Source organism: Parus major, chromosome 2, assembly GCF_001522545.3.
Source record: "Parus major isolate Abel chromosome 2, Parus_major1.1, whole genome shotgun sequence".
In the NCBI taxonomy this organism is placed as follows: Eukaryota; Metazoa; Chordata; class Aves; order Passeriformes; family Paridae; genus Parus; species Parus major.
Genome location: NC_031769.1, coordinates 28,777,182 through 28,792,062, shown reverse-complemented (window position 1 = coordinate 28,792,062; position 14,881 = coordinate 28,777,182). Strand labels below are relative to the sequence as shown.

The following is a 14,881-nucleotide window of genomic DNA, read 5'->3' as shown; positions in this document are numbered from 1 at the left end:
GACATTCTGTGTCATTTTTGTGACTGGATAACTATCCACGAGCAGGATATAAAAGTATTTGGTTGTTTTCAAATAGAAAAAGAACTAGCAGTTCACTAGTAGAAAATCACCAGTTTTTCAGATTGTATTGTCCGTCTGCTGCATTGCTGTTAATTGAAATTTTAAATTCTGATATTATATATATATATATATATATATAATATCAGAATTTAAATATATATATTATATATATATATATGATATAATTTAAATAAATTTTCAGGTTCCAAATGTCCTGGTATTAGTTTCTCTTTTTATGGAAGTGGATGTTGAATAAGCTTAAAAATTCAGTACAGGGCAACTGATAACTATAAAACATTAAAGAGTATCAGTTATTACAAGGACCAGAGGTTAATTAAGCAAATTCATATACTCCTTTTTATTTAAACACTGAAACATTATGTGAGAATCACTTTCTACCAAGGTGATATTTGTAGGTAATTTTTTGCTCGCTAAAGTATTTGATAACATTGATTAATATTAATTTTAATTTTAAAGAAAGTACTATTGCATAGGATATTAAATGGGAAATAGAATAAGTATTAATTTAGTTAATTGATGATTTGTTGAGGCTTCTAGTTAGGCAGTTGTGCTTACTTTTTCCAATAGAAATTTTGATTTCATCTTTGCTGGGTAACATGGTGGCCAAAAAATGCTAGTGTGCTACTTAATAAAATGGTTGAAGTTAAATCAAAATTCTCATACACTAAAGGAATTTTTAAATGTTCAGCAATGCTTAAGCCTCAAGTATTGTAATACCTCAAAGGAAAAAATAGAGGTGGTCCTTCTGCCTTGGATCATGTTCCAAATACCTTCTGGGGTGTCAGTGTCAAAAGACACTGGCTTGCAATAGGCTAGTGTTCACTGAAGTACATGCAAGGTTGTAAAGGTACCAGGGATTTCTGATTTTACATCTTCAGAGGTTCAAGCTAGGTGAGCCCTGGAGTATTGCGTTTTCCAAGTATTTTTAAGTAATTCATCTCTTCTGTGATTTTTTATTTTTAATCTTAAAATATTAAATGTCAGCTATTTGTGCTTATGCTATCAAATTTTAAGCCCAAAATGTTTCTAAAATCTTTAGAACATAACTATCAACTTCTTGGTTTCAAACCACCTTCCTTTGCAAACCAATTAGCTTCTGATTATTAAAAAAATTAACAAAGACAGCTTTACATAGCACTGCAAAGCCTTTTTAAATGTTGTATTTGGTACTTTTGTTGGATTGTGGATTAAGTGGCATTTTGGGGGAGCACAGCAGTTTGTTACTTCTGTTGCTTGCTATGATACTTAATATGTGTTTTGGGGAGAAATAAAGCTCAGTTGTACTGTGAAACAGTGGGATTTGCTAATTTAATGAAAGTAAAGATTTTTTTTCTCCTGAATTTCAAGATTTTTTTATTTGTTTCAAAGTGTTATCTTCTCTTAGGGAACATGCTAGTCACTCTCTGCTACTGTTTTATTTAAGGCAATCTTGAAGTTGATAATGTAGTAGAATCTACTTTTTATTTTAACTGGGTTTAGATAGTTACTTAGCTTGTGTTAATGGTTGGAAAATAATGTCTATACCTAAGAAAATATTTTGAAGTGTTCATTGAGGAAGTTATTTAAAGGAGAAACTCTAGATGAGTCTTGTACTCCTGTTCTGGGCAGAATCCTGGAATACCAGGTCCTGGTCTTTCATGTATGCTTATTTTATTTTATTTTTAACTTCATGAAGACAAAATATATATATTTGTATTGTAGAGGTTTTCTCAGAATTAAAGGTCTAAAATCATTAGATTGTTTCATGGGCAGTGTTTTCATCTCTTGAAACAGTTGAGCATCCTAAGCCAGTGCTCATGTCTGATGCTTCCAGGGCTGTTTCTGGACAAGCTGCCCTGAGTAGTATATTTCCACATATGTTGGGCTCCATGCTTCACTGTGGAGTGCCCCAAAATTTTGAGCAATTTTCAATTTTTGTAATGAAAATAATAGTTTCCTGGTTAAAATAATTTAAAATCACTCAGCCACAGTGGTGGAAGATTTAGCAGATAATTAAGGCTGAATTACAATTTTTGACTTTTTTCTTTTTTGTCTAATCAGGTTGAAGCTATTTCAATATCTTTGAGCAAAAATGATAGCCGTCTACAAAACATCATTTCAGAACAGTGCTACAATTTTGTTTGTATAAATGTAAGTAGTGAGGATGCATGCTATTTATTTTACACTTAAACTTACTAGTAATGGTAAATAATAATTAAATATTTGAGTAATAAGTTGTTTGTTATTTTTGTCCTCATGTACTGTGTCCATTTCAATGTTTAGTGTTTCTCATGTCCACTAAACTAGACCTTTGAGAAACTGGTCTGTTCATTCTCCTCTGGTTTCACACTTCTTTCTCTGTAGTGCTAACCAGCTGTGAATTCTTGAACAAGAGCGATAAAATCTGAAGTAGCTTAAAATTTCCTTTTGTAACAGTTGTATTGAAGTGAATTATTTTAAGGAGCGGCCTGTCACACATGAAGTTGTCTAACTGTGCATTCAGTGCTACCGTGGTCTAAATTAGTGCTTCCCATGGAACATGTGCATGTCATGTGATCTGTATTTGGGTCAATGTATGGGAACAGGTTGGTTTTAGATGAATATATATATATAATATGGATATATATATATATAAATATATTTATATATATAGGGTTATATATAAAGGGTTATTAATATTATTAATGTCATTCTTTTTCAATCATCTATAACTTTACCACACAATACCATAAAAGTATATTCAACACAATCAGCTAATCAACCAAACCCCACACCCCCCAAAAAACAAAAAAAGTTATGTATGATCTTTTTTTTTAATAAATATCAGATCTTCAAATTCCATTTTTATGGCATAATTGTTGTTTCCAGTAATTCTAAACATTTATTTTAATTTAGGATAAAAGATGTGCCATTCAAGAAACCCAGGAACTAGTGGATATGTTGGAAAAATCAAATATTCCTGTCTTATATCCAGTGGTCCTTATTTCGGTAGGTAATTTCTGTAAGTTACCATAGAAAGCATTTTATTTTAAATTAATATTTAATATAAATATAAGTAATATTTAATATAAATATTTTAAAGATAGACTAGATTTAAACTTCTGCTAACTTAGACTAAAATTGCAGTTTAAACTGTAAATTGGCCTCTAAAGCAGCTCATTTTCACTTCAAAAAATGTACTGCATCCTGACAGGAAACAAACTGGCACCAGCAAATGACAGTTTATTAGTTATATATATCTGTGAAGGGCTCATTGTGGCTGACTGATTGTACTGAACTGTTAACTGCTGCCTTGCTGTTGTGCCCTATCTCTGCTGGAGGTGCTGCAAAGGATGTGCTGTGCTTGAATGCTCAGAAACAGAAATTAGAGTGGCTTTATTTTTTTCTGTGCATGTGTGATCCTGATGGCTGCACTGTTTTTAATGCAGGCCAGGATGCCATTGGCCTTCTTGGCCACCTGGCCACACGCCATCTCATGCTCAGCCACTGTCAACCAGCACCCCCACATCCTTTTCCATTGGGCACCTTTCCAGCTGCTCTGCCCCAGCCTGTGGTGCTGGGTGTGGTTGTTGTGACCCAAGTTCAGGACCTGGCACTTTGCCCTCTCAAACCTTACACTCTTGGCCTCAGCTCCTGTGTCCAGCCTGTCCAGATCCTTCTGTAGAGCCTAACCCATCATATCAATTATATCCCCACCTATTATATGCTGTTCTCTTGGAGTGAGTTACTGTGATTCTATGAACATCAATATTTAGCTCTTTGTTTCTAGACCATCTTTTTTTTCCTTGACCCTATTTCTGGGGAACTTCAGGGTAAAACTTTATTTTACTGAATTTTCAAAGATAAATTACTTTTGCCTTTCATAATCAGATCAATTACATGTCTCCAATTCTGTTGTTCAGGACACAAGGCCACTGGGTGTGCAAAATGCTGTTTTCTGGACTGAAAATGAGTCCTTTATCAAGAAAGAAAAAAAAATTCTGTCTGTGTTGAATGTTGAGTATGAAGATAAAGTTGGAATTGTTTATCAACTAGTTAATGCTAAGGTGTCAAAAGCATGCTTATTTTTTCCTGATTGATAGCATTTTCTAGTCTTGACTATCAATGAAATACTTTTTTTAGTGTGATCCTAGGAATGTGAAAACTTGGATTTAGTGGTTGTAGCTATAAATGTTCTGGTCTGAGTATCTCCTAAGAAGTAGGAGTACAAATAATTTTCACACAATCTCCCCATGAAACTTCGCTTTTGCCCCCAAGATACTAGGCCTTGAAGTCATTGTAGAACCCAGAACCATTTTTAATGAAAGTTTTGAGCAGCCCTGAAGCATTCACAAATTATTAGGGTGGACTCCTTTTAAAATAGCCTTAGGAGAAAATAATACATTTAATCCCTTTACTATACTCCAGATCCATCAGTTGTTTCTGACAACTACTTGAAATTTCTGAGAACTAGACAGTGGAAGAAAATATCACAGCTAGGTGTAAACAGTTGCTAATATGTAAAACACTGATAGAAATACATTTGTTAAAAGTATGTTGCCTATTTGCACTTGGGCATCTGGTGGAAGTATCACACTATCTTTTAGAAATATGAGATGGGAAGAAAAGGAGATGAGGAAGGTATGTTTTAAGTGACAAGAATTAGCTTAACAAATCATCATATTGTATTAATCACTGGGAAGTATCGAAGCCCTTTAAACTTCTGATCTCCAAAACTCATTACAGATGGTATGGGGGACAGAAACTTCCTTCAGCAGTCTTTAATTAAATTCAATGTTAGGTGTCCTCTTCACTGAAGCACACAAGTGGGATTTTCCTCAAATTTATTCTTTCCTATATACTTTTTTGTCATATTACCTGAATTAATTATTCATGAAAAATCCTATAATTCACACTTTGTTTCAATGTAAAAAGACATATTAATATTTCTCAGACAAATGTGAATCAGAATTTTAAGCAGTATGATGACATTTAAATGTATAGGTCTTAGGTACCAGCTCTAAGGGGAACATTGTTTTTCTACCCTCAAAAGTAAAACTCTTGAAAGAATAAATAGGGAGAGCAGCTGCTTCCATTCTAAACTCATAACTAGGAACAGTCTAATGTAACTGGATTTGAGTAATTGGAAAGTTTTTGTCTATTCTTTGATTTCATGATAAAAACAATTTTTCATAATAATCTGATAATTTAGGAAAAAAAAGGGCCTTTTTTCCTTTTCCAGTAGTCATCTTTAGTTGTAAAAAGGACAGGTGGTATTATTGTGCCAGATTCTTTGTTTAACCAGTCCTGTGAGTATTGATCCAATAAAAGGATGAGCTTTCACTGGACACAATGATTTCTGTCCATATTCCCACCTATCAGTTGTCACAGATTCAAAGTCTATCCATAATCCTGGTGCCTGATTGAATTGTTTCATGGCATCTGTAAACTAAAGCAGCAATTGGATTACTGTATCTGAACAAAAGGGAAGATTAATGTTACAGGAGAAATAGGCATAACAGATGTAAACAGGCAATTATTTGTTTGCATCAAGCCAGTATCTCCTCTAATTATGCTGTAACCTGACAAATTGTATTCTTAAACGGACATTACTTTTATGAGCAATACATTTTCATGTTTGTTAATGGTATGAATGGATTTGATTTTTATGTTGTTGCTCTGCTTAGGGTTAGAAAGAAAGGAATGCTAGTACTTCAGCTCTGTAGTTGCAATTATTTGCATTTCAGTACTAAAGTTAGTTTGAGAAAAATCTCTGTTCAAAGCTGTTAAAGAGGTTAAAGAGGAGCTAGGTTAAGTTCTCTCAAAGTAATAGGTTTTATAATTTCTTGTAAATAGCTGTAAATGAGTAGTACTTAGCCCTGTAAAATGGAACATAAAGTACAAAGAGAACTTGAAATAATTTTCCTAAGCACTGATCTATGGAGTGATCTCTATACACCTACCTTTGTGTAGTAGTCACAGATAAGTTTTATATGATGGAATCATTCAGCCAGGAAAATGCTTTTTCTTTCTTTTAAGAATAAAGGTGTTTCTGCTATTAACAGGCACTGAAACCTTATATGTACAAATCATTCTTAATTTTAGTTTCTAAAGCTGATAACTTTTTAAGGAAAATTGATTAAGATGTGGAATGCATAAGACTTGGGAAAGCATTGAGCTAGTTGATATGTCCCTTCATATAACTGAAATACCAGTTATAGAAGCACAGAATATTCTGAGTTGGAAGTGGCCCACAATGATCATTGAGTCCCACTCTTGACCCTGCACAGGATACCAAGGAGAGAATTCATAGAATCATAGAATGTGCCAGGTTGGAAGGCACCCATCAGAATCATCAAAAGTCCAACTCCTGGCCCTGCACAGGGCACCTCAAGAATCACACTATGTGCCTGAAAGTTTTGTCCAAACACTTCTTGAACTCAGTTCAGGTCCTTTAAGACCTGCAATGTTTGTGCAGCATTCCTGATGGAAATGAGACTTGCCTTTCCTTGACCAACAGTTCAGGATAGTCATAGCCCTACCTTCTTTTGAGGTAGTTCCTGCTTTTTATAATTAAAGTATTATCTTGAAATTAATCCAATTTAGGCAACTAATATGCTATACTGAAAGGATAGTAAATTTCTAATGAAACTTTAAAGAATTCAGTTATGTCTTGAAAACCTTCAAGCTTGAAAACCTTCAAGATACTTACGAAAGACACATGTATTCTATAGTCCTCTGATAGTAAAAAAACCAAACAAACCAAAAAACCTCCTCTGAAAGTTAGTCCACAGCTTATAAAAGAATATTGTTTGTTTTCAAATTTAATTATTTTTAAGATGCATGACATGTTCGTAGTAGAATTCAGTAAATAGAAGCTATCTAAGAAAAGCCTTTTATAGTTTGTATTTTTATGTGTGCTTAACACATAAAAATGAGCTACTAAAAACCATCAGTATAAAATGGCACGCTATGGAAAACGTGGATTTTGGTTTTTTGTCATCTTTTCTTTTGCAGGTGCACTTGGATAGTTCAGAAAATAATTCTTTCAGCATTGGGATGGAAGACCTAACTACAATCAAGAAATTTGCAAGAGAAACTAAAAAGAAAAATATTTTGGTTTATGGTCTCCTTATCCAACATAAGGTATGTAATTATCATTCTGTGTGCAAATTATCTTCTTTTGCAATTTATATGATTAATGATAGAACCTTCATTTAAACCAAAGTCAAAGGGAAATAAATATGACATGAAAAGGATTTTTTGGAAAGATTCTTGCCTGTTCTTGTTCAAAATTCAGACAAGCCTGTAGTTATAGACAAAAATGTAAGCTTTTGATTAGAGAGGAATAAATGGTAAACATTTTTTAGAAATGCATGAAAACATCAGGACCCTCTTTTGATTTTCTGCTTGGGAACTTGCTTTTTCCAGCATTGGAAAAAGAGAAAAAGAGTGAAAGTACATTCAGTCAGTGGTTCTGCACTATTTTATGTCCCTCATCAAAACAGGGTTTGGTATTCAGGTGACAGGAAGGGCATGGTGTATAGGTGTTGAAACAGTGTCTGTAATAGCAGCAAATTGCCTCAGCTGGAGGCAAAAAGAGTTAGCACTCCAACATACTTTGTACTCACAAAAGCTATTTAAAAATAAACCACTTGCCTGGGAAACATATTCTGTCAACCAGAAGAATGGGCTGCCTTGCCTCCAGTGCAGATATAGTTTTGCAGCTTCTTAACTCAGTAAACAGTGAAGGAAGAAGTAAGCTAGAAAATTTAATAATGAGGAATAAATGTAATCTTAACTGCTTTTTTTTTTTAGATTTAATTATGTGTTTGGGTTTATATAGAATTAATTAAACGTGGCTTTAGTTTTATATCACTTTCTGGTATACCAAACACTTGATTTTTCCCATCAAATTATATTGCTTTATTAAGAGCTGTGTCAATACCTATCAGTTTATGCTTTTATAGACTTAATGCCAACACAATATGAATATTGCTATTATATGACATTAGTTCATCTCGTTTGTCAAACACTGAAGGATATGCAACTGTTCAGTTTTCTTTCTGCTGCTATCAAAACCCATTTTTTAAGGGTGAATTTTGGCTTCTTTTGGTAAAAAATAATTTGAATAACTATTGAAATATAGGTCTAAGAGTCACCTTATCATGGTAAAAAATAACATTTCAAATATTGCTTTAGTCTCACTGCAGTTTTTGCCTTTTAGACTTTAGATTGTGTGTGTATGATTTTGTATGCAAGAGAATCAAATAGACATATGTGGATAGTAACAAATAGTAACTGGAAGAAAGAAAAATATTCTATAATCATCAGTGGATTTTGATGTGCATGGCACCAAGACATTTTAATATTAACAGGCACATATAAAAGCAGTTGAGATCTGAGTGGGAATTCTTGATCTGTGGTGATAAGAGGAGTGCAGCAGACTGCTGCCTCCATTCTTTGAAAATAAAAAGCTAGAATCATTATGTAAGATCACTGCAGGCAGAATCATCACTTATTAGCATGGAGAAAGTCATATAGACTAAAACACTTCACAAAGTAAGTAAACTGCTTCTAGCTGTCTTGTTTTAAAATGGTTTTAAAACATGTCCCTGCTCACAATGACAGGTATATAGTCTTGAGTTCCTGCTGTCTACTTTGATTGATAGCAAAAGAATATGTAGTACACATCATTTGTATATATGTGATATATGGATCAAGTTTACTTTTGGCTGCAGATCTATATAGAACATAATTGTTTCTAGGTAAAGACCTATGTAAAGGCTTGACATATGGATCTAGAAATTACATAGCCCCAAATTTAATGCTGGTCTGAGTGGGACTCAGAGAGTATGAACAAAAGCAATTTTCTACATGAAAAAACATCTCTAAAACAGTTTTTATTTATTTATTTATTTTAAATTTTAAGTCCAGAGCATGATTTGAGAATCACCACAGTATTAGCCACTAATAGATATGTGAGTTCCACAGGTGAGTTCCATGTTTGAGGATGGAATTTCATGTAGGCATGATGTGGAGTCCAGAAGAAGTAGAAACATATAAAGCATCTGTGCTAGTGCAGGATATTAGCACCTATTATTGCAATAATGTCTGTCACTAGATGCTTTCTAGAACTCCCAGAAAGCTATAGTTTATTTCAGGAAAAGAGTGATGACAGGTTACTTCATGGAGCTTTACTCTACCTGACAGGTTTATATCATCACTACCAGACATATACAGTTGATAGATACACATTTCTTAATTTAAAAAAAAAAGGGAATTTATTGAGACATGGCCATGGTAATATTCAGGTGAAATTATGTTTTGAAGGAATATATGATTAGGTTTGTGTAAGGATATGTTGATATAAAAGAAAATGGGGGCAGTCTTTAAGATTTTGCATTAGAAAAACAAGTTTGATGTAATAAATATATTTTGAAAATATAGATTTTTTTCTTTTTTATATTTTGGAAGTGGAAATTATGCTTTTAGAACCAAGGAGTTCAGCTTGATAGTATTGAAGGAGCTGTGAAACCCTAAGAAAAAGTATGAGCCTTTTTTTTTCACTGCTTAAATACAGTGTTTGTTTGGTATTTAGAAAAAGATATGAAGTATTTTTATGACTATTTGATACACCAAGAAGCTAATCCGGAGAATTAAAGGAAACAATTTTATTGTGCTGTATAAATGACCTGCTTTTTACCTTTCATTTGCCTATAACAAGCGCATGGTTGCAGCTGGTACACAAATAGTTATTTCTCTTATAAACATCATGCATGGGATACCACATTATGTCTATTGATATGCAGATTGGATTCACTTCATAAAACCTCTCATTTGCATCCTGAAAGTACTGTTAATTTAAATTGCTTGTTTTTTGGTTTTTTTTTAAATAAAACAGTTCTGCAATGTTAGAAATAGTTTACACCTTCTAAATATGAAGGGCCAAAGAGTATTCAGCATCCAGAGTCTGAACTTATAGAATTAGTTTTGGATCATTTTTCAGATAATTTGAAGGAAATAGCTGATAAGCAAGGTGAATTAAAAATAAGGAGAAAGGTCTGTTTTTTATGGATGCTATTACTGGCAAGTGTTGATGAAAATGTTAGTAAAATTCCAACTTCTTAATTTAATGACAAGTTCACCTTGAAAATAACAATGACTGCCATAGTATTATTAAGTATTAGAATAAGAATCTTTGTTTTAATAATGGTCAAGTAGGATGTAATGGAGAAAGCAAATTCTGAATATTAGGAGGAAAACCTATATGAAGAAGCCAAGGTATTCTTAAATAAAGTTGTACTTAGAAGGAACCTTAAGAACTGCTAAAAACTCAAAGAATATGAAAGCTAGTGTCAAATCATTGCATCCATGCCTGCATGGATATATATTAAAAGTATTGATTTATATAATTTGAGCCACAAGATTTGGGAGGATACCTCAGCTACATGTTGTTGTTCTATGTTTTCAACAATGAAATAATACTGAAAGTGGGCCTTGATCACACAAACACACACACACACACACACACACACATTATCTTTAAACTTATTATAAAAAAAATAATCTATAAAATAATCAAAAGAGAATATAAGAAGTATTCCCTAGCATGGGATTTCAAATTCAACAGCTTTTGAAAAAGTTACAGGAATAAGATCTTGGTCTGTAGGTTTCAGTAATGACTTCGTTACTGTTCACAGGGAATAAAAAGGAACTGTAATTGTCCAAAATAAAGCACATTTGGATGGACATAAGAAAGCTTTAAACTAAGAAAGTAATGTTAATATATCTTGGTTATGGAACTGCATTAATTCAAAATAATTCTTCTTTAGAGGAGCACTGACAGAATGTTTTGTAAGAGCAGCAAATATGTGCTAAGGCTTGCCTAGGGTAAGGTGAGCCCAAATACTTTGCCTCCAAAACGCCTGTTTGGTTAAGATAAAGGAACAACTGACAGCCAGAAAAATCACAGTACCTACACTAAAAAGAGACAAATGACGCAATAGAATAATTCTTATAAAGCTGCTCGAAACTAAAAGAAACCTGAACTCTGAGTGATTTCTTATGCAAACATACTGGACACTTACTGTAGCCTTAAATACTTTTTGAAGACAAGAGGCCCATCTGCAGTGTGGTTGATGGCCCAAGAAATACTTAGTGTGCTAGAAGTGTTTTATGTCTGTCTTGGTAAACCCCAAAGGTAAACATTTATGATTTCTTTTTCATCAAAGATCCCTTAAAATAGTATTATGGGCAAACATTAAGGCAGTGTTTCTCAAAAGAGGCATACACACCCCTCAATGGGATAATCCACAAAGTAGAAGGTGGTTTGGCAACCAGTAGTGAGATAATGAGCCTCGAGGGAAAATGAAGTAAAATCACAAAATAAAACTTTGGAAACTCATTAAAAACAAATAGGTTCTGCCCTACATGACCCCTGCATGCTTCTAAATTCTCTAATAATCAGCATAGAATTGATCAAATTATTTCAATTTAATTAAAATGGTTGGGATGCTGCATGGAGACCTCACTTTTCACAAAATGATTTTTTTTTTATTTCAGCTACAATGACATAATAGATTATAATGAATATGGAAACTTACATTTACTCCTAGAAATCATTAAGGCCAAGTAACTGCTTTTTAGTATTTTCAAGAGGCAGATGCTGAACTTTTAAATATTGTGGTCCTATGGACTATTAACTCTTTCATCGAGGAAATTGTGCATATTATGTGATGAGCCAGAGTGGTCTTGTTTCCACAGAGTTTGGGACAAAGAGGAAAACCAAATCAGTCTAAAACTTTCTATATGGATTGGCTCATAGAAATCAGAATCTCTAAGTTTCTTAATACAAACTCATAGCTAGTCATTCACCAGTAAAACCAGAAACTGATATTTATGGAGGGTTGACACGTATTTATCCTTAATTATTAGTATTATCTGCAATCAGTCATGAATGCATATTTTGCAACAAGTGGAACTGACATGATGAGAAAGATTTACAAACATGGCTTTGTATTTTTAACTGAAATCTATTTGATCAAACTGGACTTTTGCATCTGCTTTGTACAATTCAAAGAATGTCAAGAAATTAAAAAAGAGCATGTCTCTGGCACATTAGTCAATTAAGAAATGTATGAGTTCAAATTTTTCCAAAATGTTATGGGAGTTTTGAGTCAGGAAAGGTCATAAACACAGAACTTTGCAACTTCACTTCTGCTTGCAACACTCTGGTGTGTGACATTGTGGGAAGCACAGCTGCTTGGCTGTGCTGCTACTCATTTAAGTAGATATCCTGAAGCTTAATACTGAATAATATTGATCAAAAACTTGGAATTGCTATTCTTTTATTTCAGAGTTTTAGTGTATCTACCTCGAATGCATGCATACATGCTCTTTCATTTTCTTGCTCTTTTTCTCTTGATACCTTTCTCTGTTCTCTTGTTTCCCCTCAAGCTGTTTTCCTCTTCTCCTTCTCCTCTTCTAGCCAAAACAGGTAACAAACCAGTGGATATTCTAAAGATTTGCAAGTCTTCTAAAAGCACTCAAATGAAGATTTTCACAAACTAATTTCTCATTCCCAGTCTGAGGAAGATGGGCTTTTAAGGATAATAATTGGTAATCTTCAGGGCTTTCATTAAATAACTGTGTAGGTTTTTATCAGAGAAAGGTCAGAAAGTTGCTCAATTTGTCTCTGCTATGACAAGTTCTGGGAGTTTAACAAGCTGCACAGAAAACTATGAGGTTAATATTTTATGCCTTTTACACATGACCTCTTTAGACTTGTTTCAGCTATTGATCTTATAATTGGAGAAACCAGAGTTCTTCCATGAACTTGTCAGCGAAAGTGATTAAGGGATGTATCCTAAAAATATGTGTATACTATATCCTTTTAGGATGTATATCCTAAAAGTCATGGCTTCATGAAATGGCCTTTAAATGTTCTTGCTCTTATATCTCAGTTCAGCCATTCTGACAGTGTTAGTCAATAAAGGTTTCCAGTTGTTTCCTTTGTGGATATTTTAACTGTATAAAAGATATTCCTCTAAAATAGCTTCTTAGTATGAAAAATTTAGGGAACAAGTGGATTTGAGGTGAACTACTGATCTCTCTAATGGAAAGGAAAATACGTGATATACAATATAGGAACTTAGAAAAGTATGTTGGTATCAATTATTCTGGCTACTTTATTGTGATAGGAAATAAACACTGAATTGGAACCATTTGCAAAAACAAATACTATGAGCATCAAATCTGAGTTTCATCTCAAATCTGATAGTATGAGTTATTCTGATTTTTATTTCTTTGATGTTGACCTCTTATCTCTTAATGGAAACATAAACATTTATGATGAAAGGTCTTTGACACAAAATTTTGTTTGCAAACAAATGGCTTTTAACTTTTTTTTCCATTGCTAGCCTGCCTGACAGAAACCTCTGAAGTCCATTGCATCTGTTTAAGGACAGTTGCACTTTTGAATTGTTAGTACTGCAATTCTCCACTTAAAGTGATGTTTGTACTGTCTAAGTTGGGCATCAAAAATTAATCTTCTCACTTGGCTTCCATGCTGTCCCCTGGAGGCATCATTTAGCAGGTAACTAAAATACCTATAGTACAGAATACTTCTGTTTTTTCCTGGCTTAGCTCTGATTACATAAAACAACAGTAATAAAGAAGTTTGCTGAAATTGTACCATGTCCTTAAGAGGCATTTAAAAAATGTTAACAGGTTGTGTTAGTTTTCTAATGAGCTTTTGTATTTTGAGTGCACATTTTCAATTAAAAATATGGCTGAAATTCTTCAGATAACTTTCCAGCTTCAGTGCAGAGGTTAGCTTTTTAGTGAAAGTATGCAAAGGTTGTAGCACATTTTCATCACTATGTTGGGCCAGGAAAACTTAGGAAACTCTTCAGCCTTCAAGCTGAAATCATTGTAGTGATTGTAACTATTCTGCAGGCTTTTGCTGAAATCCTTTCAGTGTGGTAATTCCTAAAATTTGTGCAATAGAGGCAGTAACCATCAAAACTATATCGTGAGTATTAATTTCCTCTTTCATCCTCTCCTGCTATATACTAGCAGGAGTCAAGTAATCCAGACTCAGGCTAACTTTGGGGTATTTCTTTAGAAGGGCTGGAAGACCTATGTATGGTTGGTGTTTCTGGATGTGTTTGAGACACTAAGCCCTAAATCTTATTTGTCTGATTGTTCAGCGAGAGTCATTCATTATGGATCATATCCAGTGCTGAAGTATTTAAAAATAATACATGATATTACACATGGCAAATAATGTCAAGAATGAAAAATATCCCACCCTGTGCACAGCCATGAGATCCCAGTGATACCCTGTCTATCCTAGTAGCTGCTTTGTGCACTTGAACCTTTTTTAGATTTGTCACCCATCTCCTCTGGAAGTATCTGTCCTGATGCATCCCAGGTTTGGGTTTCACTGTAGTGGGATTTATTATGCTGCAATATCTCACCATCAAAGATGGCCATAAAGGACTAGATCAGTTTATCTAGGTCATGGTCTTGCATCCAACAGTAGCTGTAAGGAAATCCCTAGGAAAGAAACAGGTCAGGGGAAGCATATATGGCACAATTTTCTTCTTACACTAAATAATAGCTAATTAAGTATTTCCTGAGCCAGAAAGGTTTTCTGTGGAAGTATTAGCCCTGATGGGTTTCTGTTCCATGCTCATCTTCTGAGATCTGTGCAAACTTTTAGCCTCCTTTGTGCCCCCTAATGTACAACTACATAGACTGGAAAATAAAGAAAGAGAGGTGGTTCTTGACAAAGTAGTGTCCTAAGCACAGGGGATTGCTTCTGGTCTGCTGAGAT

At 33.8% G+C, this 14,881-nt stretch overlaps 1 protein-coding gene across 3 annotated transcripts in view; it reads left to right on the top strand.

The window, feature by feature from the left end:
- CRPPA (CDP-L-ribitol pyrophosphorylase A) overlaps positions 1 to 14,881 on the top strand; it is a 106,751-nt gene that overhangs the window by 55,127 nt on the left and 36,743 nt on the right. For all 3 annotated transcript variants that reach the window (XM_015617276.3, XM_015617274.3, XM_015617278.3), the window contains exons 7-9: positions 2,122 to 2,211; positions 2,956 to 3,048; positions 7,057 to 7,185. In XM_015617276.3, the coding sequence (XP_015472762.1) occupies positions 2,122 to 2,211; positions 2,956 to 3,048; positions 7,057 to 7,185 (312 nt within the window). The remainder of the gene's footprint in view (positions 1 to 2,121; positions 2,212 to 2,955; positions 3,049 to 7,056; positions 7,186 to 14,881) is intronic.